Source organism: Lithobates pipiens, unplaced genomic scaffold, assembly GCF_037356315.1.
Source record: "Lithobates pipiens isolate NorthernLeopardFrog02 unplaced genomic scaffold, aLitPip1_a1.2 Scaffold_47, whole genome shotgun sequence".
NCBI classification, from domain to species: domain Eukaryota; kingdom Metazoa; phylum Chordata; class Amphibia; order Anura; family Ranidae; genus Lithobates; species Lithobates pipiens.
The window spans coordinates 5,423,997-5,451,608 of NW_027507871.1; the positions used below are offsets into that span (position 1 = coordinate 5,423,997).

General features: G+C 48.1%; 1 protein-coding gene across 1 annotated transcript in view; it reads left to right on the forward strand.

Annotated features, from left to right (window-relative positions):
• The window catches only part of LOC143956968 (complement C1r-A subcomponent-like), a 105,230-nt gene that overhangs the window by 69,101 nt on the left and 8,517 nt on the right, over positions 1-27,612 (forward strand). The window contains 3 exon segments of the mRNA XM_077467143.1: positions 2,105-2,252; positions 20,401-20,541; positions 23,683-23,757. Of these exon segments, the coding sequence (XP_077323269.1) occupies positions 2,105-2,252; positions 20,401-20,541; positions 23,683-23,757 (364 nt within the window).

Genomic DNA, 27,612 nt, shown 5'->3' on the forward strand with positions numbered 1-27,612 from the left:
TATATATATATATATATATATATATATGTATATATATATATATATATATATATATATATATATATATATATATATATATATATACAGTGGTGTGAAAAAGTGTTTGCCCCCTTCCTCATTTCCTGTTCCTTTGCATGTTTGTCACACTTAAGTGTTTCGGAACATCAAACCAATTTAAACAATAGTCAAGGACAACACAAGTAAACACAAAATGCAATTTGTAAATGAAGGTGTTTATTATTAAAGGTGAAAAAAAATCCAAACCATCATGGCCCTGTGTGAAAAAGTGATTGCCCCCTAAACCTAATAACTGGTTGGGCCACCCTTAGCAGCAACAACTGCAACCAAGCGTTTGCGATAACGTGCAATGAGGCTTTTACAGCATCCTGGAGGAATTTTGGCCCACTCATCTTTGCAGAATTGTCCTAATTCAGTTACATTAGAGGGTTTTCGAGCATGAACGGCCTTTTTAAGGTCATACCACAACATCTCAATAGGATTCAGGTCAGGACTTTGGCTAGGCCACTCCAAAGTCTTCATTTTGTTTTTCTTCAGCCATTCGGTGGTGGACTTGCTGGTGTGTTTAGGATCATTGTCCTGCTGCAGAACCCAAGTTGGTTTCAGCTTGAGTACACGAACAGATGGTCGGACATTCTCCTTCAGGATCTCTTGGTAGACAGCAGAATTCATAGTTCCTTTTATCACGGCAAGTCTTCCAGGTCCTGAAGCAGCAAAACAGCCCCAGACCATCACACTACCACCACCATATTTTACTGTTGGTATAATGTTCTTTTTATGAAATGCAGTGTTCCTTCTACGCCAGATATACTTGGACACACACCTTCCAAAGAGTTCCACTTTTGTCTCATCGGTCCACAGAATGTTGTCCCAAAAGTCTTGGGGATCATCAAGATGTGTTGTGGAGAAATTGAGACGAGCTTTGATGTTCTTTTTGCTCAGCAGTGGTTTTCTCCTTGGAACTCTGCCATGCAGGCCATTTTTGCCCAGTCTTTTCCTGATGGTGAAGGCATGAACGCTGACCTTAACTGAGGCAAGTGAGGCCTGCAGTTCCTTGGACGTTGTTGTGGGGTCTTTTGTGACCTCTTGGATGAGTCGTCGCTGCGCTCTTGGGGTAATTTTGGGCGGCCGGCCACTCCTGGGAAGGTTCACCACTGTTCCATGTCTTCGCCATTTGTGGATAATGGCTCTCACTGTGGTTCGCTGGATTCCCAAAGCTTTGGAAATGGCTTTATAACCCTTTCCAGACTGATAGATCTCAATTACTTTCTTTCTCAATTGTTCCTGAATTTCTTTGGGTCTCGGCATGATGTGTAGCTTTTAAGGATCTTCTGGTGGACCTTACTGTGTCAAGCAGCTCCTATTTAAGTGATGCCTTGATTGTGAACAGGTGTGGCAATAATCAGGCCTGGGTGTGGCTAGAGAAATTGAACTCAGGTGTGGACAACCACAGTTATAGTATGTTTTAACAAGGGGGGCAATCACTTTTTCACACAGGGCCATGATGGTTTGGATTTTTTTTCACCTTTAATAATAAACACCTTCATTTACAAATTGCATTTTGTGTTTACTTGTGTTGTCCTTGACTATTGTTTAAATTGGTTTGATGTTCCGAAACACTTAAGTGTGACAAACATGCAAAGGAACAGGAAATGAGGAAGGGGGCAAACACTTTTTCACACCACTGTATATATATATATTTATTAAAAATTGTCCCAGTTGGCAAGCGAAGTTGAATACCGTACACGTCCTGTACCTCACTCTGCTGCTAACTTTTACTTCCACAGGACCTATTTCCAATTTTTGGAATTTTTTTTTTTTTTTTTTATGGCACCAACAGTGCTTTACAGCTTTACAGATTACCCTGAGATATTCCCATGAGCCCCAGAGGAGCTGAAATTCTTATAAAATTCTTATAAAACACAGTCATACAAGAACACAACCAAGGGCCGATTTGTTAGACGGACAAAATCAAGGGGAGTGGTGTCCTTGGTCATAACTGAGCCCACAAACCCGGTGCTGTAAGGTGAGTGCTAACACTGTGTTGTACTCTATGTGGCTCTAACATTGGCATTCCTGCTGTCAGGTGATTGCCGGCGGCACCCTACTGGGTACTTATTGTGGACAGAAGTCTCCTGGAACTCTGAAGACCCTGAGCAACAAGGTGGACATTCTGTTCCACACCAATGGCTCTGGTGACAGCAAAGGGTGGAAACTGCACTACACGACCAAAGGTAAGAGAGCGGGCGATGTCCGTCCTTCAGTCTCACACTTATAATAGATTTACGCCTAAGCCTGTAGGACTCAATGACAGGCTGAAAGAAGCTGGGGCTGCCTGCAGCTGAAAGCATATATCAGCATATCCAGCAGTAGTGATGGACGAACGTTTCGCCCGGCGGTCGTTTCGCGGCGAATTTCCGACTTTCGCCGTCCGCGGGTTCGAACGCCTTTTTCCGTCGTTCGCCCCGGCGGACTTACGTGTTTAATGTATACAAGAACTTTAACCTTTCGTGACACGTTTATCATGTGTTACAGGACAACCAATTGAGACATGACAGCTCATGGACACTTGGACATTCCCCCTAACCTATAAATACACCCGATCCGGTGGCCATTTTACATTCTTTCTTCTGTCACTGTAGGGAAAGGATCCTGTGTGGAGTAGGGACAGAGAAAACGCTAGCTATTTGGTACACAAAAGTTCTTTTCAGGACTGGTATAGGTGTTAGGTCAGCAGCCTGAGTTTCTTTTGTCAGTTTAGATAAAGGGACAGAGCGCTGTATGCTGCTATTTTAGGGACAGCTCAGCCAGATTAGTCTTTCTTCATCATCATCATCATCATCATCATTAGCTGTTACTATCAGGTCCACAAAAGAGCTGTTCCAGCTAATCGTTCCAGCCTACTCTTTTTTGCCAATTTGTATAGGGACAGGCAGGAAGCAGTGTGTCAGGCAGTGAGGATAATTTTAAAGACTTGCTGTTACTATTAGTTCCACAAAGGTTCTTTTCAGGACTGGTATCAGTGGTACGGTAATAGGCTTGTACACGTATAATATTCTTTCTTCCAAATATAGAAAGAATATTATACTTGACTGCTGCCCTTCTGCTGCAGTCTGCTAATCATTCACAACTCACTTGTTCCACAAAGCTCTTTATCAGGACTGGTAACTTGGTCTGTCTAGGGTGCTACGGTACATAGGCTTGGGTGCGGTACAGTCTGCTGTTCTGTAAGGACCGCTATCGGTCCACAATACATAGGGTTGCCGTGCACTACTGCTGACCGCTGCCCTATACTGCAGCAGTCCTTCAGCGGTATAGGGACTGACGCACAGTCTGCTAAACACTAATACACAACCTGCTTGGTCCACAAAAGTTCTTATAAGGACTGGTAACTTGGTATAGGGTGCTACGGTACATAGGCCTGAGTGCGTTACAGTCTGCTGTTCTGTAAGGACCGCTATCGGTCCACAATACATAGGGTTGACGTGCACTACTGCTGACCGCTGCCCTATACTGCAGCAGTCCTTCAGCGGTATAGGGACTGACGCACAGTCTGCTAAACACTAACACACAACCTGCTTGGTCCACAAAAGTTCTTAGAAGGACTGGTAACTTGGTATAGGGTGCTACGGTACATAGGCCTGAGTGCAGTACAGTCTGCTGTTCTGTAAGGACTGCTATCGGTCCACAATACATAGGGTTGCCGTGCACTACTGCTGACCGCTGCCCTATACTGCAGCAGTCCTTCAGCGGTATAGGGACTGACGCACAGTCTGCTAAACACTAATACACAACCTGCTTGGTCCACAAAAGTTCTTATAAGGACTGGTAACTTGGTATAGGGTGCTACGGTACATAGGCCTGAGTGCAGTACAGTCTGCTGTTCTGTAAGGACCGCTATCGGTCCACAATACATAGGGTTGCCGTGCACTACTGCTGACCGCTGCCCTATACTGCAGCAGTCCTTCATTGGTATAGGGACTGACGTACAGTCTGCTAATCACTAACACACAACCTGCTTGGTCCACAAAAGTTCTTATAAGGACTGGTAACTTGGTATAGGGTGCTACGGTACATAGGCCTGAGTGCGTTACAGTCTGCTGTTCTGTAAGGACCGCTATCGGTCCACAATACATAGGGTTGCCGTGCACTACTGCTGACCGCTGCCCTATACTGCAGCAGTCCTTCAGCGGTATAGGGACTGACGCACAGTCTGCTAAACACTAACACACAACCTGCTTGGTCCACAAAAGTTTTTATAAGGACTGGTAACTTGGTATAGGGTGCTACGGTACATAGGCCTGAGTGCAGTACAGTCTGCTGTTCTGTAAGGACCGCTATCGGTCCACAATACATAGGGTTGACGTGCACTACTGCTGACCGCTGCCCTATACTGCAGCAGTCCTTCAGCGGTATAGGGACTAAGAGTTTTGTCACAGGGTGATTTAAAAAATGACAGGCAGAGGAAGAGGCAGGCCCTTCCGCAGGGGTGGTAGGGGTAGGGCAGGAGCAACAGCCTTGAGCCAAAGTGGGAAGTTGCAGAAGGTGCGTTCAATTACTTTAAAGGACGCACCAGACTTGGTTGAGTGGCTCACTCAGCCTTATTCTTCTGCACCCTCCTCATCCTCTCGATCTGCACCCTCTTCTTCACTCTCTGCTATGTGCACCCCCAAAGACACTACCACCAACAACACCACCACCACCACATACCTTCCGCTTGAGTGCAAATGGGGGCCTTCATGCTCCAGTGTTTTAATAGGGACCCCCGTATAAAAAGCATGAGGGTCAAGGACCAGTACTGGGTGGCAACGTACTTAGATCCCCGGTACAAACACAAAATGGCGGAAATGTTACCGCCGTCGCAGAGGGCTGTCAGAATGCAGCACTTCCAGGCCTTGCTTCGAGAAATGCTGCATTCTGCTTTTGCGTGCGCTGGCAGAGGAGCAATTCCCACTCCCAGAGAAGGATTTGCGGGTACCAATCCAACAGCGCCTGCAAGAAGAGGCCGGTTTGAAGATGTGTTGGTGACTTCGGATATGAGGTCATTCTTTCAGCCGACCCATCGACAGGTGTCATCCGGATCCAGCATCAGGGAACGCCTAGACCGTCAGGTGTCCGACTACATTGGGTTAACGGCCGATGTGGACGCTCTGAGGAGTGATGAACCCCTAGACTACTGGGTGGGCAGGCTTGACCTCTGGCCAGAGCTTGCCCAATTTGCAATCGAACTGTTGGCTTGCCCCTCATCCAGTGTCCTGTCCGAAAGGACGTTCAGCGCAGCAGGGGGGATTGTGACCGATAAGCGTACTCGCCTAGCTCACGACAGTGTTAACTACCTCACATTTCTAAAAATGAATGAGGCATGGATCTCGGAGGAATTCAACACATGTGATCAGTAGACCATGTATATGTCTATAAACAATTTTTGGAATCAAGCACACAGACCTTCTTAATTCATTTGGCTCACTTCCCTGACCCAAAAAAGCACACCGTACTATATGCCCCTACCCTCCTCTTTGAAGAGGTTGAGCGGTGTCATATTTCTACTGGGGCTGCTTATTATGAGGGGTTCCCACCATCCCTGTGCTGTGCTGACTTCCTCCTGGGTGTTCTTATTATGAGGGGCTCCCACCATCCCTGTGCTGTGCTGACTTCCTCCTGGGGGTTCTTATTATGAGGGGATCACACCATCCCTGTGCTGTGCTGACTTCCTCCTGGGGCTGCTTACGGTGCTGCTGTCAGCGCTGTATGTCACGGAGCTGCTGTCAGCGCTGTATGTCACGGAGCTGCTGTCAGCGCTGTATGTCACGGAGCTGCTGTCAGCGCTGTATGTCACGGAGCTGCTGTCAGCGCTGTATGTCACGGAGCTGCTGTCAGCGCTGTATGTCACGGAGCTGCTGTCAGCGCTGTATGTCACGGAGCTGCTGTCAGCGCTGTATGTCACGGAGCTGCTGTCAGCGCTGTATGTCACGGTGCTGCTGTCAGCGCTGTATGTCACGGAGCTGCTGTCAGCGCTGTATGTCACGGAGCTGCTGTCAGCGCTGTATGTCACGGAGCTGCTGTCAGCGCTGTATGTCACGGAGCTGCTGTCAGCGCTGTATGTCACGGTGCTGCTGTCAGCGCTGTATGTCACGGAGCTGCTGTCAGCGCTGTATGTCACGGAGCTGCTGTCAGCGCTGTATGTCACGGAGCTGCTGTCAGCGCTGTATGTCACGGAGCTGCTGTCAGCGCTGTATGTCACGGAGCTGCTGTCAGCGCTGTATGTCACGGAGCTGCTGTCAGCGCTGTATGTCACGGTGCTGATGTCAGTGCTCTGTATTACGGTGCTGCTGTCAGTGCTCTGTATCTCCTGCACCCTCTTGTTTGCCTACCCTGGTCCCTGACCTTCCCTCTCCTCCATTGCCTTCATTAGCTCCATAGTCCTGAATTGTCAGAACAATTTCCCAAATAAAAAAAAAATGCTTGTAGTTATCGATCCCAAATTCACCTCATACATGTATTATGCTATTGTCCAGGTGGTGGGACTACGTGCTACCCCCTAATAATTACCCCGTGGCCGCAAATTCGACCTAAAGGTTTGCGAAATTCGCCTCCCATTGAAGTCAATGGAGCCCGCGGCGAACGGTCGTTTTCGCGAACGTTTGTGTCCGTTCGCGTTTCGCGTTCGCGAAACGTCCCGTCGGAAGTTCGTCCATCACTATCCAGCAGTTACCCGCCATTAGGGACAGATGTTCAATCCTGGACACAGGAGACAGGTTCATCTAGAGCCCAGGGCAAGGATGCAGAACTGCACCTCTCCCCCACTGACACTGTCAATGCTTGCCTATCACGTACCAGGTGCTGGAGACCATTGGAGAGAGAGCTTCCTTTGCAGCTAAGTTCCAGACTCCCCTGATGGTGAGACAGGAGGAGTCGGGGCACAAAGCAGCACAGGTCTCCTGTGAAGTTGCTTGCAGAAAGCTCAGGAATGCTGCTGTTGTGATGAACAGAGTCTGCAGGCAGGTGGCGCCTGTGATGTGAGACCGGTCTGTAAAGTCACTGAGATAATAGAGTAGTCAACACAAGCCAAGATCAGAACCAGGTTTAAAGCAGAGCAGACAAAGTCAGGTGGAAGCCGGGTCAAATACGAGACGCAGGCAGAGGGTATCCGTGAGACAAGCCGGGGTCAGGAACTGGAGATAGGCAAACAGGTCAGGAACAAGCCAGATCAGAAACTAGGGAATGCAGGAGCCAGGAACCACAGGAACACAGGTAAGAAGCTGAGATCAGTCAGCAACTTCAAGCACTGATACACTTCCTTATAAAGGACCAGGTGATGTGCTGCTGGGGATGCTACATCCATTATATCCATCCTATTATCTTATTTTCAGAAAAGAAACGTTGAGTGATTCATTAGAATGGAATATCTTTATGTTATTTTTGTATTGTGAGCTCCTTCCCTGCATGAAGCCCAATTTGTGAGCTCAAGTGAAGCTCAGTTGTTAGTGCAGCTTCTCATATGAACGCGCCTGTCTGCTGTGCTGGGGTCAGTCCCGTGTATGTGCTCTACTGCTCTCCCCCATGAATGATAACGGCGCTGGTCTTAAGCGTGTACATGCTCTTGGAGACAAGCGCCATCAATCACAACTGTGTATTCTTCTTCTGCTGGATTAGCGTGGTCAGATGCTAGTGGGAGGAGGGGGAGCACTGTAGACCTACCTCGGCTCAGCACTTACAGATTAGATTAATATGGTCAAAATGTTGGATACATTTTGTCCCCTTGGCACTGGAGGAAACTATGTTGCATATAGTGAGGAAAATAATTATTTGATCCCCTGCAGATTTTGAAGGGTCTATCATTTTTATCATAGGTGTATTTTATATGATAGAGACAGAATATCAACCAAAAATCCTGAAAAACACATGGTACGAATGTTATAAATGGAGTTGCAGTTCAGTGAGTAAAATAAGTATTTGATCCCCAAGCAAAACATGACTTAGTAGTTGGTGGAGAAACGCTTGTTGTCAAGTACAGAGGTCAGACGTTTCTTGTAGTTGGTGATCAGGTTTTCACACATCTCGGGAGGGATTTTGGTCCACTTTACAGATCTTTTCAAAATCCTTAAGGTTTCTTGGCTGTCTCTTGGCAACTCTAAGTTTCAGCTCCCTCCATAATTTTTCTATAGGATTAAGGTCTGGAGACTGACTAGGCCACTCCATGACCTTCATGTGCTTCTTCTTGAGCCACTCTTTTGTTGCCTTGGCCGTATGTTTTGGGTCATTGTCATGCTGGAAGACCCATCCATGACCCATCTTCAGTGTTCTGGATGAGGGAAGAAGGTTCTCATCCAAGATCTTACAATACATGGCCCCGTCCATTGGCCACTCAATGCGGCAAATTCAGCCTGTACCTTTATCAGAGAAACAGCCCCAAAGCAAAATGTTTCCACCTCCGTGTGTGACTGTAGGGATGATGTACTTAGTGTCATAGTCAGCATTTTTCTTCCTCCAAGCACGGTGAGTCGAGTTAATGCTGAAGAGCTGAATTTTGGTCTCATCTGACCACAGAACTTTCTCCCCCAATCCTTCTCTGAATCATTTAGATGTTCATTGGCAAACTTCAGATGGGCCTGTACATGTGTCTTCCTGAGGAGGAGGACCTGTACATGTGTCTTCCTGAGGAGGAGGACCTGTACATGTGTCTTCCTGAGGAGGGGGACCTGTCCATGTGTCTTCCTGAGGAGGGGGACTTGTACATGTGTCTTCCTGAGGAGGGGGACCTGTACATGTGTCTTCCTGAGGAGGAGGACCTGTACATGTGTCTTCCTGAGGAGGAGGACCTGTGCATGTGTCTTCCTGAGGAGGGGGACCTGTACATGTGTCTTCCTGAGGAGGGGGACCTGTACATGTGTCTTCCTGAGGAGGGGGACCTGTACATGTGTCTTCCTGAGGAGGAGGACCTGTGCATGTGTCTTCCTGAGGAGGGGGACCTGTACATGTGTCTTCCTGAGGAGGGGGACCTGTACATGTGTCTTCCTGAGGAGGAGGACCTGTCCATGTGTCTTCCTGAGGAGGAGGACCTGTCCATGTGTCTTCCTGAGGAGGGGGGCCTGTACATGTGTCTTCCTGAGGAGGGGGACCTGTACATGTGTCTTCCTGAGGAGGGGGGCCTGTACATGTGTCTTCCTGAGGAGGGGGGCCTGTACATGTGTCTTCCTGAGGAGGGGGACCTGTACATGTGTCTTCCTGTCACGTTCAGGAACGAGGCCGAGATGCTGAGAGGGCTCCCCTTGCGGCCGAGTGCAGCACAACCCTGAAGATGACACAGGGATGCGATGCCCACAGTAGCACAGGTTGCCAGGTAGCAGCAGCAGAAGACAAGAGCCAAGTAAACAAGTCTCCGGGGGCAACCGTGCTAGGAAGTCCAAGAGTGGGGTAACCGAAGTCCAGTAGGAGAGTCAAGGCCAAGCCGAGGTTCAAGCACAGGAAATCAGTCCTAGGATCAGAGTAACGGGTACTGAGCTGAAAACCAGAGAGCAGGAGTCTAAGCCGAGCCAGGATCGGGTGCAGGAAGCAGACAAGGAACGTCGGGTACAAGCCAGGGGTAAGAGCCAGGAGAACAACAGGAGCAGGTCGAGCAAGCCGGGTCGGTACACAGGAGATCAGACAGCAAGAATCACGGGCACAGGTACACAGGAGAGGTGACGATAATCCAGCGATGCAGCACTGTCAGGCGAACGTTTAAATAGGCAAGGTGCCTAGGTCACGTCGTGAGCGCGTCGAGGCGTTCGTCCGGCTACGTCGAGTACGTGATGCGTTCGTATCATCACCGCGTACGCCCGCTTGATCAGACGTAGCGTCGGGCGTTCGTCTTGGAACTACCTTGCGCCTCCGTGAGCGCTGACGCGCGTTAACACGAACGTATCTCGCGAGGTTGCGCCTACTTCCCTGACAGTGCCTCCCCCCAAGGGGCAGCCTCCCGATGCCTAAACGAGCCAGGATAACGGCTGCGAAACCTGTGTATAAGCCTAGGAGCATGTACATAACTTGCAGGTTCCCAAGAATTTTCTTCAGCAGAATACCCCTTCCATTTAATTAAAAACTGGATTGTTCTACCTCTCCGACGACAGTCAAGGATGTACTCAACTTCAAATTCAGTTTCTTCACCAACCTGAACTGGAGGCGGGGGCACTTCTTCTCTTCCTGAAAAAGGACTGAAGATAACACGTTTAAGAAGAGAAACATGAAATACAGGATGGATTTTGAAAGATTCAGGCAAAACAAGTTCAAATGCTACGGGATTAATCTTCCGTTTAATCTCGAAAGGACCCAGGAATTTAGGTCCCAATTTCCGGGATGGACATGGCAATTTAAGATTTGCTGCTGAGAGCCACACCTTGTCCCCTGTCTTAAAGGTAGGGTTAACTCTCTTCCCTTTGTCGTAATGTTTCTTGTACTCTTCCTGAGCCTTCTTCATGGTATCTTGGAGCATTTGGTAGTTTGCTTGAATGAGGTTTACTCTATCTTGAACTGCCGGGACAGAGGATTCAGGGATGGTATTAGGCAGAAATGAGGGGTGGAATCCGTAATTTGCCCAGACAGGTGATTGGTTGGTAGAGGCGTGCACTGAGTTGTTATAGGCAAATTCTGCACAAGGTAGCAAGGAAACCCAATCATCCTGGGAAAAAGAACAGAAGCATCGCAGGTATTGTTCCAACGTCTGGTTGGTTCTTTCAGTTTGACCGTTACTCTGAGGGTGATAGGCCGAGGACAAACATATTCCAATCGAAAGCGATTTACAGAGTTCTTTCCAAAACCTGGAGGTAAATTGTACCCCTCTATCCGATACGATGCTGTCAGGTACCCCGTGTAATCGGACAATTTCCTTTATAAAGGTTTTTACTGTATCCAAGGCAGAGGGAGTCCCTTTCATCGGCAAAAAGTGCGCCATCTTGGACAGGCGGTCGACCACCAGCAAGATGGTCGTAAACCCTTCTGAGGGAGGTAATTCCACAATAAAATCCATGGAAATTTCTTTCCATGGCTTCTCCGGGACTGGCAGCGGCCTTAACAGGCCCCAGGGTCTGGCGTTAGATCCCTTGTTACGTTGGCAGGTAGTACAGGAGTCAATGTATTCCTTACAGTCTGCCCTTAAGGTAGGCCACCATAAGGACCGCTGCATAAGGTCAATCATCTTCCGGACTCCAAAGTGGCCTGCTAGTTGATGGTCATGGAAAGTCTTTAGTACAAGTAACCTGGCTTGCTGGGGAACAAAAATCTTGTCCCGATGCCATAGAAGCCCTCCTTGGCTTCTCAGGGAAGAAACTTCAGTTTCCGTACACTGGCTAGAGGCCTGCTCGAGTGAAGATCTTAGATCCGGTTGAATCAGTAAGAAATTTTGGGGGGACAAAATTGTACTGGGTGGGACTCCTTCCGGGGTATCAGGAAACATCCGGGACAAAGCATCTGCTTTGCTATTCTTAGATCCTGGGCGATAGGTTATGTGGAAATTAAACCTTGAAAAGAATAAAGCCCATCGGGCCTGTCGGGGTCTCAGACATTTGGCCGTGCGGAGGTACTCTAAGTTCTTATGGTCAGTAAAAATTAGGATGGGGTGAGCGGCACCTTCCAGGAGATACCTCCATTCTTCTAGAGCGGTTTTAATCGCTAGAAGTTTCCGATCCCCACATCGTAGTTCCTCTCTGGGGAACTCATTTTTCGAGAGAAAAAGGCTACGGGATGCAGTAATGCCTTGGAACCTTGACGTTGAGATAGGATCGCCCCTGTGGCCACCTCCGAAGCGTCAACTTCCAGCACGTAGGGCAGGGCGGGGTCTGGATGCTGCAGGATTGGTGCGGTAGTGAAGAGAGTCTTGAGCTGGTCAAAGGCGGACTGCGCTGCTGGGGACCAATGGAACTTGGTGTGTTGATGAGTGGTCTGAGTGATGGGTGCTACAATGGTGGAGAAGTTCCTTATGAATCTTCGGTAAAAGTTTGCAAACCCAATGAATCTCTGAACACCCTTTTTGTCGGAAGGAGCGGGCCAGTCCAGGATAGTCTTCACCTTTTGGGGATCCATGGCAATTCCACCTGTGGTAATGATGAGTCCCAAAAATTGAATGGATTCCTTTTCGAAATCACACTTCTCGGCCTTAACATATAATCCATGTGTTCTAAGAATACATAGTACTTTTTTAACATGCACTCTGTGAAGTTCCAGAGAGGTTGAAAAAATAAGAATGTCGTCAAGATAAGCGACAACAAAGTGGTCTAAATGCTCCCGGAAGATGTCATTAATGAAATGCTGAAAGGTTGCCGGGGCATTACATAGTCCGAATGGCATGACTAGATACTCAAAATGCCCGAATCTCGTTCTGAATGCCGTCTTCCACTCGTCCCCCTCCCGGATACGGACAAGGTTGTAAGCCCCACGTAGATCAAGTTTGGTGAAGATACGTGAGGTGTGGAATCTTTGGAAAAGTTCGGGGATGAGCGGAAGTGGATAGCGTTTTTTTAGGGTGATATTATTTAATTCCCTATAGTCCACACATGGTCTTAAAGTCTTGTCCTTTTTTTCCACGAAAAAGATGCCTGCACCGGCAGGGGATGAAGAGGGGCGAATGAATCCCTTGGCCAAGTTCTCATCTATATATTGTCTCAGGGCCTCAAGTTCAGTCTCGGAAAGGGGGAATATCCGGCCAAAGGGAATGGGGGCCCCTGGTAGTAACTCTATGGGGCAGTCGTAGGGGCGGTGTGGAGGTAGGGTATCGGCTTTCTTTTTGTCTAACACATCTTTAAATTCCTGGTAAGCTGCTGGTATGTGAGGAACTGGACTGGGTACGGGTTGTACGGTCAGACAACTGGACAAGTCACTTGATTCGGAATCCAGACAATGTTGTTGGCAATAGGCAGATGTGAAGGATACCACCTTTTTGAGCCAATCAATCTGGGGGTTGTGTGCCTGCAGCCAAGGGATCCCCAGGATAACGGGGAACATCGGAGAACTCAGAACATCGAATTTAAGGAATTCCCGATGACCTGAATCGGTGATCGTCAGGATGGGTATTGTTTCCTTGGTGACATGGCCAGAGCTAGGTAAGGAGCCATCGGCCAGATGCACAGTCAATCTCTGCTTCTTGAGGTTGAGTGGAAGAGCCAGACTCTTAGCCAGGGTTAGATCCATGAAACAGCTACAGGCTCCGGAGTCCAATATTGCCTGTAGAAGAACTCTTTTGCCTGCCACCATCAATGTGACCGGAAGGGTGATGTGGGCTGAAGCCGACTTTGTCACCTGAAGGTGAAATGGAGTGCAGAGGACTGGTTTACTTGGTTTTGTGGGGCAGTTGTTTATGAAATGTCCTGATTCCCCACAATAGAAACAAAGGTGTGTCTGTCGGCGACGAAGTCTCTCTTCAGAGGTTAAGGCAGGACGGGGCATGCCACCCGGAACAGAAGTTACCGCTGGGCGAACCGAAGGTGGAGCCTGGATAGAACAAGGAATCCGAGCACGTTCAGACTGGCGTTCCCGTAGACGCCTGTCGAGCTGGATGGTGAGTTGGATAAGATCCTCAAGGGTAGAGGGAGCCTCTAATCTGGCTAGCTCGTCCTTAAGGGATTCAGACAACCCCACCCAATATTGGTACCTTAGTGCTGCTTCATTCCAGCCAGAATCAGTACTCCATGTGCGGAATTCTACTGTATAGTCCTCTGCAGGCCGCTCACCCTGGCGAAGGGCGTACAAGGTTGCTTCAGCTGTTGCTGTCCGAAAAGGGTCATCGTATAGGCGTGCCATAGCTTCGAAGAACTGATCCAAAGTATTCACAGAAGGGCTGCATTGCTCCAGCAGGCTATGGGCCCACGTCTGGGGATCGTCCCTTAACAGTGAAATGGTGAACCCCACCTTGGTCGCTTCAGAAGAAAAGGTCTGAGGTTGCAGGGAGAAGTATAGGGAACATGAGTTCTTGAAGGATCTGAATTTTCTTCGGTCCCCATAAAAGCGCTCTGGGGCTGGGACTCGTGGTTCTGGAGGGGTTGAAGTTACGGGAGCGGAAACTTGACCAGAGGAGGTGGGTGGCTCAAGAGAGTGCTGCAGCTGTTCCTTCAGCCAGAGATATCTTTCTTGGAGTTCCTGAATAGCTGGAGTAAGGGCCATGACTTCTTGTAGAATGGCCTCCAGTGGGGAATCACCTCTGTCGGCCTCTGACATGGCTGCATTATACTGTCACGTTCAGGAACGAGGCCGAGATGCTGAGAGGGCTCCCCTTGCGGCCGAGTGCAGCACAACCCTGAAGATGACACAGGGATGCGATGCCCACAGTAGCACAGGTTGCCAGGTAGCAGCAGCAGAAGACAAGAGCCAAGTAAACAAGTCTCCGGGGGCAACCGTGCTAGGAAGTCCAAGAGTGGGGTAACCGAAGTCCAGTAGGAGAGTCAAGGCCAAGCCGAGGTTCAAGCACAGGAAATCAGTCCTAGGATCAGAGTAACGGGTACTGAGCTGAAAACTGGAGAGCAGGAGTCTAAGCTGAGCCAGGATCGGGTGCAGGAAGCAGACAAGGAACGTCGGGTACAAGCCAGGGGTAAGAGCCAGGAGAACAACAGGAGCAGGTCGAGCAAGCCGTGTCGGTACACAGGAGATCAGACAGCAAGAATCACGGGCACAGGTACACAGGAGAGGTGACGATAATCCAGCGATGCAGCACTGTCAGGCGAACGTTTAAATAGGCAAGGTGCCTAGGTCACGTCGTGAGCGCGTCGAGGCGTTCGTCCGGCTACGTCGAGTACGTGATGCGTTCGTATCATCACCGCGTATGCCCGCTTGATCAGACGTAGCGTCGGGCGTTCGTCTTGGAACTACCTTGCGCCTCCGTGAGCGCTGACGCGCGTTAACACAGCCCTGTACATGTACCTGTCAGGGCTGGCTTAGTCTTTCCTCCTCTGGGCTGGCCGCTCAGCTGTCGGCTAATTGCCAGCTCTCATCTCTTTCCACAGTTACCAGCTGTTCCCGATGATGCTCGTCTGACCTGCCTATTTAAAGCCTTCCTGCTCACTTTTTCATTTGCCTTCGCGTTGGTCACATCACAAGGAACCATCTCCTGCTGTTTGTTTCATGACTGGCTTGCTGACATCCCACCTGACTTCTTATCCTGCTTGCAGTTGCTCTCCTTGGATCCCTGACTTCTGGACTGGCTGATTACCCGATCTGGTTTATGAACTTTGGACTGGCTGACTACCCGATATGGCTACTGGACTCTGGCTATACCTTTTTATTTTTATTATTAATAAACAAGTGTGATTTGATTGTACTTCTGTCTCAGTCTGTTTCATGGTTCCTGACAGTACCTTCTTGAGGAGGGGGACCTTGCAGACGCTGTAGGATTTCAATCCATGGTGGTGTATTGTGTCACCAATGGTTTGTTTGGTGACTGTGGTCTCAACTGCTTTGAGATCATTTACAAGCTCCTCCCATGTAGTTCTGGGCGGATCCCTCACTTTTCTCATGACCATCCTCACCCCATGAGGAGAAATCTTCCATGGAGCTCCAGACTGAGGACGATTGATGGTTATTTTGTATTTCTTCCATTTGTGAATAATAATCCCACCAACAGTCGTCTCCTCTCACCAAGCTTCTTGCTGATGGTCTTGTAGCCCATTCCAGCCTTGTGCAGGTCTCCAATCTTCTCCCCGACGTCCTCTGACAGATCTTTGGTCTTCCCCATGATGGTGAGGATTGGATGGAAGGGATTCTGTGGACAGGAGTCTTCTATACACATAACGAGTTGTCGTTAGAAGAACCTTCTTACATTGACAGGACTGATCTGTGTACCACATGAGCACCTACTGGAGCCAGTCTGTGGGGGGCAGAATTATTGTTGGTTGGTCGGGGATCAAATACTTATTTTACTCCATTTATAACATTTGTATCATATGTTTTTTTCTGGATTTTTGGTTGATATTCTGTCTCTATCATATAAAATACACCTATGATAAAAATGATAGAACCTTCATTTCTATGTAAGTGGGCAAACCTACACCATCAGCAGGGGATCAAATCATTATCCCCCCCCCCCCCCCCCACTGTTTAGTGAGACTACTTCTTTAGATGCATGCTAAGTAATGTCAACATTTCCAGGTATTTATTACCTCTGACAGAGATCACAATGTCTTCATCTTCCATTCCCTCCCAGAAGGATGGAGCCATCATCCAGGGTCATCCCATTTCCTGAATGGGGGGGGTGGGGGGGGGGCTCAAAAATGTCCCAATCATGTAAACCCTGGTGCCAGTGCAGATCTTAGCTTTGTTAAAGTAAATGTTCACCTCTTGGAACATATTACATGTTTCATCCATATTTAAGGTGGGACTTATAGGCATGTTCCAGCTCCTGCGGCCTCTCCCCCTTCAGTGTGGCAGTGGGCAGGGGATCTTCTCCCCGCACCCGCTGTCACAATAAAAAAAAAAAAAATAGTCAAGCCAAACGGGGCTCTGCCTAAATTGCTGTGTCATTCATTCACAGTTCTCTGTGAATGAATGAACTACAAGTACCGTCAGCCACCGCAGAAGACAGCTTGTAGTTCTGAATGAAATGGGGGGGGGGGGGGGGGGATGGGCTGAAAGCTGCAGGGGTTGTCTGTAGAAGCCGGAAATTGTATCCCTGATCCACTGACTGATCAATGCCTTCCTGGCAGGAAAAATTTTTTTTTCCTAAAAAGGTGAACTTATCCTTTCACAGATGAAGACACAGATGACCCGTTGTGATTTTCGAAGATAAAATGTACAGTCTGATCACGGGGGGGAGAGGAGACTGAGGAAATGATTCTTCCTGCCTGCAGCAGACGGGTGACATCATCTCAGCCTGGACATAGTCTCTGGAGTTCACTGCTGAGTTGGAATGATGCTGTTGCTGTATACAGTGACATGTCAGGAATTTATTCATATAGACGTTGCAAAGTTACTGGGAGATCCACCCCAAGGTGTGAATGGGGCCTTAGTAATAACGTTTTTCCTGACAGACTCCATGGCAGCCTACGTGTGGGTTTAGTCCCGCCTCCATTACCCTATTGGACGATACTCCCATAAATCTTTGCTCCCTGCCAGAGGCCGTGTTCTTTTTTTGTCCTCCTCCATAGGACCTTGCATGTGTCTTTTTTTTACCCTGAAGACTTGCATTTTTTTCTGCGATACGGACCGGCCAAGCGACTTGGAGTCGCATATTTCCAATAAGCTCTAGCTACTAGCGGAGTATGGAAAAGGGGCATATGGAAGAGGTGCTGAAGAGGTGTATTCCTGGTCACTGACAGGTTAAACCGTGTTCTAGTCGTGAGCCTTGCTACTAGCAGGTGACTATCGCCCCCCCCCCCCCCAGAAGTCCGGCATGTGTTTGGGGACCTACCTCGGCTGGTGTCCGTGTACAGGAGTGGTGAGCTTTATGTTTGTCTCCATGGCAGCCTTTCTATGTCATTTTCTGTCTGCGTTTTGTTTTTTGCTCTGTGTTGTTTCCCCCATACACCGTTTTTCTGCGGTGTGTGTGGCAAGCTGGGCGGCTGGTTTCCTTGCTTTCCAGCCGCCCAGTTACTTCCTCATTCGCCACTCGGTCGTTCTGTGCATGCGCGAGACCGGCGTGAGGACGAGGCTTGGTTCGTGCATGTGCGTTGCGGGCTTCGCGCATGCGCACTAGCGTTTTATGGCGTAATTAATGACGTCAATTAGGCGGCAGTTTTAAAAATAGAGAACAGCTTGCAAAGAGCCTCTGGGATGCTTGTAAAAGCCTGCAGTGCCATTCCTGAGCCCTGATTACTTCAGTAATAGGTATGTGTCTATGGGGAAAGTTCAGTTTATCTATGCTTGTCCTAGCTGTTCTCTGTGTTTAATTGGGGCTGTTTTATTCCAGCCCTGATGGATCCTTTGGATGCCTCGCCGCCTGCTAGTGGCCAGCCCTCTCGTAGCAGGTACTTTTTGTTCCTGGGGGGGGGGGGGGGGGCAGTGGAACAATAGGGTATGTTCCGCTAACACAGTTGGTTTTCTCCTTTTTTCAGCCATTCTAGGTCTACCCAACGCCGGAGTTCTCACCGAGGAAGTGATTCGTCTAAATCCCACCGCCGGCATTCCTCTTCCAGATCCAGACGTCATGATTCTCCTGCGAGAACCAGTCTCCGTAGCCGGGAACCTTCCCGCCCTTCTACAACTTGCTCCAGTCATGCAGCTGAAGGTTTATGTTGGGGGTGTAGGACGCAGGTTCCTGCTGACAAGTCCCTTTGTGATGCCTGCTATGTCAAAGCGACGGGCGAAAGGAATGACTCTGAACAACAGCTGAAGTCTATGGTTGAGAAGTTGGTCAAGGAAAGTCTAAAGAAATTTGAAGCCCCCCATTTTTCTCCCATAGAGCCTCCAAGGTCTCCGGGGGGGGGGGGGGGGGGGGGGGGATGCTCAGGCCCAGGACATGTGGGATTCCTCTTTGCCTAGCCATCCGTCTGCTGTCCTCTCAGATAGTGAATCTGTCCTTCTGGAACCTCTGCCCCAGTCCCAAGTCTTTTGCAGACTAAAAGGTTTTCTTCTAAGATTGTCCTGTATTTGGGTGAATCCATCTTCCCATCAAATCTGAACAGCTTCCCTGTGCGCCCCCCAACACTTGTTGCTGGCATCTGACCTCACTGTGATCCATTTGATTGGAAGAAGGGAGTGGCAATTCAACAGGTTCTCCCGATGAAGCCCCCAGAGGAGGGAAGCTCTCATGGTCTGAGTGATATCGATGGACTGGACTTTCTCTCCCAACTATTGGCGAAGGAAACCCATCTGAAAGGGGCACATCCTCCATTGTGCCCACTTCACCATCGGTATGGTTGACACCATGGTGCCTATGATCTTTAGGCAATAAAGAGCACTGAGACGAGAAGAAGAGAGAGCCAGGCGAATCCTGTCCTGCACAACTGCAACCTTCTCCTTGGGCAGAGAGATGGTACCTCTTTCCGTGTTGAAAAGAGCTCCGAGGGACACGAGAGACTGCGCAGGAACTAACTGGCTCGTCTCTAAATTCAGGAGCCACCCGAATTCCTTGAGGGTTGTGATGACTTGATCCCTGTGTTTCAAGAGACAATCTCTGTCCTGAGCCAGAAGAAGCAAATCGTCCAGATAATGATGAATCCGGATTTTCCTGATTCACAATAATGCTACGACTGCTAGACTGCTAGCAGGACCTTCGAGAATGTACGAGGAGAGGTTGACAGACCGAAGGGAAGGCAAGTAAACTGTAAATGAAGCTGGCCTATGGAAAAACGAAGAAACTGTTGGTGGTCACCTCGGCAAAGAAGGTCTCAGAGATCCAGGTTCTAGGAGTCAAAGAAACCTTTCTAACTTTTTTCTGGACAGGGTGGTCCTAGTTCCAATGTTGGGGTCAAACCCTAAGGTCACCTCGGTTTTTGACGAGAATCAGGAAATCTCTCTGCCCACATTCAGATCCTCGGGTTCCTCAGAGGTTCATCCACTTGATGTTGGTCGCTCATTAAAGCGATACTTGGAAGCTACAGCTCCATTCCGACAGTCGGATTTCCTGTTCGTTCTGTTCTGTGGGAAGAACAAGGGCACTAGGGCATCAGTCAGATCAATTGCGACATGGATAGTTCAAGCAATCCAATGGGCATACAGAGAAAAGGGCTTCGCTCCTCCTCAGGCGGTAACGGCGCATTCAACCAGAACTCTTTCTACCTCGTGGGCGGCCTCTCGCCATGTGGCTCTTGACGTTATATGCAGGGCGGCTTCGTGGTCTTCAATACACACCTTTATGTCTCATTATTGTGTTGAGCCAGCGACTCTATCCTCAGTTGACTTTGGTGTTAAAGTTTTGTCGGTTGACGGTGTCAAATAAATCTTTGTTTATTCAGCATTTTGCCCACCCGGGTGTGTTTTGGCGAGTTATTTCCCACACGTTGGCTGCCATGGAGTCTGTCAGGAAAACTGAAAATTTATGTCAAAATACTTACCATAATTTTCCTTTCCTGATGGACTCCATGGCAGCAGGAGTTCCCTCCCAAATGGCTGGAGTAGGATAGTTACCGAACACGGCCTCTGGCAGGAAGCAAAGATTTATGGGAGTATCGTCCAATAGGGTAATGGAGGCGGGACTAAACCCACACGTTGGCTGCCATGGAGTCCATCAGGAAATGAAAATTACGGTAAGTATTTTGACATAAATTTTCTGTTTTTTCTTGTATCTTTTTTAATGTCATTATTTTCATAGTATTTCGGGCAATAACATTCTCTGTTGTGTATAATTGGTGTCTGGGATGTGAAAGTTATGGCGGTCAGTGTCAGAACTGACGTGTATGTTACGCCCTCAGCATTGTTGGAGCCGCTCTGGTGTTCCTGTCACAGCCAATCACTGTCAGTATTACACCTCTCTGTTTTTTTTTGCAGTCGTCAGCTGTAAGAGTCCGGACAATCTGCGCAATGGTCGATACACCTTCCTGACTGAACCCAACACACTGACCTACCTCTCCGCCATCACCTACAGCTGTAATGAGCCGTACTACAAGATGGTGACCCAGGGAGACAGCGGTACGCACATGATGGTCAATTCTGTTATAAGGAGGTTTGGATGGAGGGGAAATTATGGGATCTGCATCTTGGGCACTATGCTAGTAGTTTGGGTCTCTGGGAACCTATGTCTTGGTATATGTTTGATTTTTCTTCTGTATTTATAAAGGGTTTTGGATGGAGAGGACATTATAGTCAATGGAGAGGACATTATAGTCAATGGAGAGGACATTATAGTCAATGGAGAGGACATTATGGTCAATGGAGAGGACATTATGGGGTCCACATCCTGGGCTCCAAGCTAGTAGTGTGGGTCTCTGGGCACTCAGGTCCTGGTATAAGTTTTTCTTCTGCCATATTTATAAAGGGTTTTGGATGGAGAGGACATTATGGTGGATGGAGCGGACATTATGGTGAATGGAGGGGACATTATGGTGAATGGAGGGGACATTATGGTGGATGGAGGGGACATTATGGGGTCCACATCCTGGGCTCCATGCTGGTAGTGTGGGTCTCTGGGCACTCCGGTCCTGGTAGAGGTTTTTTCTTCTGCAATATTTATAAAGGGGTTTGGGTGGAGAGGACATTAGGGGGTCTAAATTCTGGCACCATGCTAGTAGTGTGGGTCTCCGGGCACTCAGGTCCTGATATCGGTTTGATTTTTATTAGTATTGGGGTTTGGGTGCCAGGGGACATTATGGAGTCTACACCATGTTAGTAGTGTGGGTCTTTAGGCTCTCATGTCCTGATATAAGTTTTATTTTCCCACCATATTTATAAAGGGGTTTAGATGGATTGGACATTATGGGGTCTACATCCTGAGCTCCAAGCTAGTAGTGTGCGTCTCTGGGCACTCATGGACTGGGTTATAAGCTGGTAGTGGTGGGTCTCCGGGCACTCATGGACTGGGTTATAAGCTGGTAGTGGTGGGTCTCCGGGCACTCATGGACTGGGTTATAAGCTGGTAGTGGTGGGTCTCCGGGCACTCATGGACTGGGTTATAAGCTAGTAGTGTGGGTCTCCGGGCACTCATGGACTGGTATAGGTTTGAGTTCCTGCTGTATTCAAGCAGTGGTAGGGTTTGCATCTACTGCATCTAATTAGAATCTCTTCCAGAGCTCACCAGTTCAAGGTAACTGGGTGGCCCCTTTAGGGATGACCTCCAGGTATTATTTTTCTTATTGCATAGTCCTAGCTTGGACCAATGTAATTATACATATTCCATACCCGAGGGACTACTACAGCTACTACAGTGATCACCACTATCTTCTGGGCCCTGTGCTGAGCATCTGCCCTTCTGCACAGTGTTCACAGAGGGTCACTCTTTTGGCATGGCTACCATTCATTTTTTTTAATTAATTCACAGAATTTTCTGATTGGGCGAGGTTGTGACCGTGACATCACCACATCCTCATCCAACAGAGAATGCCTTGCATTCTTGGAGTGGTGGTTGTGATAAGTGAGTGCCCCCCCCCCCCCCAATATGCAGAAGGGCCCTGGACCCAGAATCCAGCAAGGATCACTGTAGTAAGACCAACTACCACATCGGTCCACCAGGTATGGAATATGTATTGGTCCAATCTGGACTATACCATAAAAATACATACTTGGGGTTCAACTTTAAAGCGACCCCGTCGCCAACTTAAACCATTGCAGGTGAAAACATAGAATAGTCGAGTATTTTTTATGCTTACTTTTTAAAGTAAAGTAATTGGATTATTATTCACTTCCAATTTGAACTTACTAGGAAATTTGACTACTCCAGGAAGAGTCCATTCCCTAGCCCACCCCCCTCCTTGCTTGTCATAACCCTCTCCTCATCTGCCCCGGCATGTGGTGATTGCAGGGCGGCACCATTAACTTGAATAAATCACGTTCAGCAATGCCGGATGAACACTACCGGGAACCTAAAATTTTGAACTTTTACTGAGTGGCTGCATGTCCTTTTTTCTAGGTGGGGGGGGCAGTAAAAGTTTGGCTTGCTTTGACTGCCCCATACACCTGTGTGGATGTGCCCTTAGAGGGGATATCCATTACATTGGAGAAATTTCTTCTCACTTCCTGTTGTGTCTCCAGGGTAGGAGTTCCAAGGGAAATCTCCACAGTCCCACACCCTCGGGATCTGTTGGGATCTATAAACACAGGTGGGGGCATCAGGTGTAACTCATCTACGCTCCTCCCAGCAAAAGAACCAGCTGTAAACCAATGACCCAACAATGCTTTATTGTTTCCCGGACAACAAGCACAAAGAGAGGCCCCGCCTGCGATCTGCCTCCACTGACGCGTTTCACCACAACGTGAAAACGCGTCCGTACATGTCATGGAGCTAACCTTGATGTAAATAAGCTCATCGATCTGCAGTAATATTGTAAATTGGAACTCCGGGGGAAAAAAAATATTAGATTGTTCCAGCTTATTCCAGAGGGCAGCCATGGATGCGGAAATTCTCAGTTGTATTCTGTGACAGATGCATTGTAAGCTACGATGTTCCGGGTGCTGCTGCTGCAACTTCCCATCTTGTACAGCCATGATGGGGGGGGTAGGGAGTCGCTCACTCAGCACCTCCTCCATGTAAAAAAATACCTTTTTATTACAGAGGAATACAAGGTGTTCTGTGATTGGACGGGGGTTGACAGCGATTTTCATCTTTCTCTCTTCTCCCTTCGTCCGATCACAGAATGCCTTGTCTGATGAAAGATGTTTTCCTGATGGACGGGGTGCTAAGCAAGTGACCCCCCTATCAGTGAAGGGGGGGGCCTAGAGGATCATAGTGCACACTGTATCCGTCACAGAATACAACCGCTAGCTGTAGCGTCCCCGGCACCTCTCCAAATGTTAGATACCAAAACTAAGCTGAGCCAAAATAACTTGTACAAATCGTTTTTTTCTCTGGCGTTTCGTTTGAAAACCTGTCTCTCTCTCTCTCTCTCTCTCTCTCTCTCTATATATATATAGTGTGATATTCCATGTGGACATGTTGGCAGCTGTATTTTGCTGTAAGGTATCTGAACCCTATTTCTTGCTTTTGTAGCTCTGCACAGAGGTTTTGCTTCACAGCTCTACAAGTCAATGAGATGGCGCTGCTCTGATCTATACTGATAATGATGACCCCAGAAAATCCTCTTACCTGTACTAATGCCATGATGTTTGTATGTTCTCCAGCTGAGTTCACCTGTAGAGAGGATCGAATCTGGAAGGATGTGAATGGAGGAGTCCACATTCCCCTTTGTGTACCAGGTACATTATTAGACTACAAATACCGTCCTCCATATTCACCGCCTGCACTGACCAGGGGGAGTTCAGGAAATACCACCATGGGCTGAAATGTAGCAAACTGCCAATAATATGTAGATCTTTTAGGGCCCTTTCCCGCGGACGTGTCCGGGCTCCGCTGTGCTCAGCGGGGGGATCGCTCCGTCAGTCCGCGCAGAGCAGACAGATGACGGGTCGGTCTCTGCACACCGTGTAGGGAGAGAGCTGTCAGAGCGCCGCTCTCCTCTATGGGGGATGGGATGAAGACGGACCGGAGAGTCCGCCAGACGGATGAGAAAAAATGGGGTTTCCATCCGTCACATTTTAGCGGATCGGAGCGGGTCGGATGTCAGCGGACATGTCATCGCTGACATCCGTCTCTCCATAGACCTGTATGGAGCGTCCGTTCAGATCCGCCTAAAAAAACTGAAAGGGCTTATTTTTTAGTCCTCACACACACTGGACATTTTTGGACGTTTTTTTACAGCGGCTGTTTTTGGTTTCAGATGTTTTTTTCTACAGTCAATATACTTTCCAGCATGTTCTCCTATGTGTCCGTGTCCTCCTATGTGTCCCTGTTCTCCTATGTGTCCATGTTCTCCTATGTGTCCGTGTTCTCCTATGTATCCGTGTTCCCCTATGTGTCCCTGTTCTCCTATGTGTCCCTGTTCTCCTATGTGTCCCTGTTCTCCTATGTGTCCGTGTTCTCCTATGTGTCCGTGTCCTCCTATGTGTCCCTGTTCTCCTATGTGTCCGTGTTCTCCCATGTGTCCATGTCCTCCTATGTATCCGTGTTCTCCTATGTATCCGTGTTCTCCTATGTGTCCGTGTTCTCCTATGTGTCCGTGTTCTCCTATGTGTCCCTGTTCTCCTATGTGTCCGTGTTCTCCTATGTGTCCGTGTCCTCCTATGTATCCGTGTTCTCCTATGTGTCCCTGTTCTCCTATGTGTCCGTGTTCTCCTATGTATCCGTGTTCTCCTATGTGTCCCTGTTCTCCTATGTGTCCCTGTTCTCCTATGTGTCCGTGTTCTCCCATGTGTCCGTGTTCTCCCATGTGTTCGTGTCCTCCTATGTATCCGTGTTCTCCTATGTGTCCGTGTTCTCCTATGTGTCCGTGTCCTCCTATGTATCCGTGTTCTCCTATGTGTCCGTGTTCTCCCATGTGTCCGTGTTCTCCTATGTGTCCGTGTTCTCCCATGTGTCCGTGTTCTCCCATGTGTCTGTGTCCTCCTATGTATCCGTGTTCTCCTATGTGTCCGTGTTCTCCTATGTGTCCGTGTCCTCCTATGTATCCGTGTTCTCCAATGTGTCCCTGTTCTCCTATGTGTCCGTGTTCTCCTATGTATCCGTGTTCTCCTATGTGTCCCTGTTCTCCCATGTGTCCGTGTTCTCCTATGTATCCGTGTTCTCCTATGTGTCCGTGTTCTCCTATGTGTCCGTGTTCTCCTATGTATCCGTGTTCTCCTATGTGTCCCTGTTCTCCCATGTGTCCGTGTTCTCCTATGTATCCGTGTTCTCCCATGTGTCCGTGTCCTCCTATGTATCCGTGTTCTCCTATGTGTCCGTGTTCTCCTATGTGTCCGTGTCCTCCTATGTATCCGTGTTCTCCTATGTGTCCCTGTTCTCCTATGTGTCCGTGTTCTCCTATGTGTCCCTGTTCTCCTATGTGTCCGTGTTCTCCTATGTATCCGTGTTCTCCTATGTGTCCCTGTTCTCCCATGTGTCCGTGTTCTCCCATGTGTCCGTGTTCTCCTATGTGTCCGTGTTCTCCCATGTGTCCGTGTTCTCCCATGTGTCCGTGTTCTCCCATGTGTCCGTGTTCTCCCATGTGTCCGTGTTCTCCCATGTGTCCGTGTTCTCCCATGTATCCGTGTTCTCCCATGTGTCCGTGTTCTCCCATGTATCCGTGTTCTCCCATGTGTCCGTGTTCTCCCATGTGTCCGTGTTCTCCTATGTATCCGTGTTCTCCTATGTATCCGTGTTCTCCTATGTGTCCGTGTTCTCCTATGTATCCGTGTTCTCCTATGTGTCCCTGTTCTCCCATGTGTCCGTGTTCTCCTATGTATCCGTGTTCTCCTATGTGTCCGTGTTCTCCTATGTGTCCGTGTTCTCCTATGTATCCGTGTTCTCCTATGTGTCCCTGTTCTCCCATGTGTCCGTGTTCTCCTATGTATCCGTGTTCTCCCATGTGTCCGTGTCCTCCTATGTATCCGTGTTCTCCTATGTGTCCGTGTTCTCCTATGTGTCCGTGTCCTCCTATGTATCCGTGTTCTCCTATGTGTCCCTGTTCTCCTATGTGTCCGTGTTCTCCTATGTGTCCCTGTTCTCCTATGTGTCCGTGTTCTCCTATGTATCCGTGTTCTCCTATGTGTCCCTGTTCTCCCATGTGTCCGTGTTCTCCCATGTGTCCGTGTTCTCCTATGTGTCCGTGTTCTCCCATGTGTCCGTGTTCTCCCATGTGTCCGTGTTCTCCCATGTGTCCGTGTTCTCCCATGTGTCCGTGTTCTCCCATGTATCCGTGTTCTCCCATGTGTCCGTGTTCTCCCATGTATCCGTGTTCTCCCATGTGTCCGTGTTCTCCCATGTGTCCGTGTTCTCCTATGTATCCGTGTTCTCCTATGTGTCCGTGTTCTCCTATGTGTCCGTGTCCTCCTATGTATCCGTGTTCTCCTATGTGTCCCTGTTCCCCTATGTGTCCGTGTTCTCCTATGTATCCGTGTTCTCCTATGTGTCCCTGTTCTCCCATGTGTCCGTGTTCTCCCATGTGTCCGTGTTCTCCCATGTATCCGTGTTCTCCCATGTGTCCGCTCACACATAGTTTATTAACAACTGTTTTTGGCTGTAAAAATAACCCCTAGGGGGTTCTGAGAGGAAATTTTTCAGCTGATAAATGTTCAAAAATGCCACTCATCAGCATTTTGTAACGTTTTTGATCCATTGGAAAAAAAAATGTTAAAAGACTCTAACGCTGAAGAATGTAGCGCAAAAACGTTGCAGAACTCACTGCAAAGCTACTGGCGTTTTTATGACGTTATTATAACATACAGAGTGCATGGAGCCATAAAGTGAAAATCTTCTTTCTACTTCTCTCTCCTTTATTCTTCTTTTGCCTATTTCTACTTTCGTTCCCTCTTCTTTCTTTCTTCTTTCTTTTTTCTTCATTCTTCTTCCTTCTTCTTTCTTTTTCTTCATTGTTATTTATTCTTCTTTTCTCTTCTATCACCTTCTTCTTCCTTCTTCCCTATCCTCCCTTTCTTCTTCTTTCTTTCTTCTCCCTCCAACTTTCTTTCTTTTTCTTCCTTTCTGTTCTTTCCACTTCATTCTTCCTCTCTTTTTTTCTTCATTCTTCTTCTTTAATCTTCTTTCATTTCTTTCTTTTTCTCCTTTCTTCTTCCTTCTTCTTTTTCTTTCTTTTTTTTCATTCTTCATATTTCTTCTTCTTCTTCCTTCTTCTTCTTTCTTCCTCCTCATGTTCTTTCCTCCTCTACTTCCTTCTTCTTTTCTCAACTTTCTTCTTCTGCCGCCTTTCTCATTCTTTTACCTCTTTCTTCTTTCTTCTCCATCCTCCCTTTCCTCTTCTTTTTTTCTTTCTTCTTCCTCCTCCTACTTCTCTTTTTTCTTTTCATTCTTTCTTTTTTCTACTTCTTCTTTTTCCTTTTTCTTTCTACTTCATTCTTATTCCTTCTTCTTTCTTCTTTCTCCTTCTTCTTGCCCTTTCTTCTTCTCCATCCTCCCTTTCTTCTTTTTTTCTTTCTTTTTCCTCCTCCTACTTCTCCTTTTTTCTTCCTTTATTTTTTCTTCATCACTTCTGTTTTTCTTTCTACTTAATTTTTCTTCTT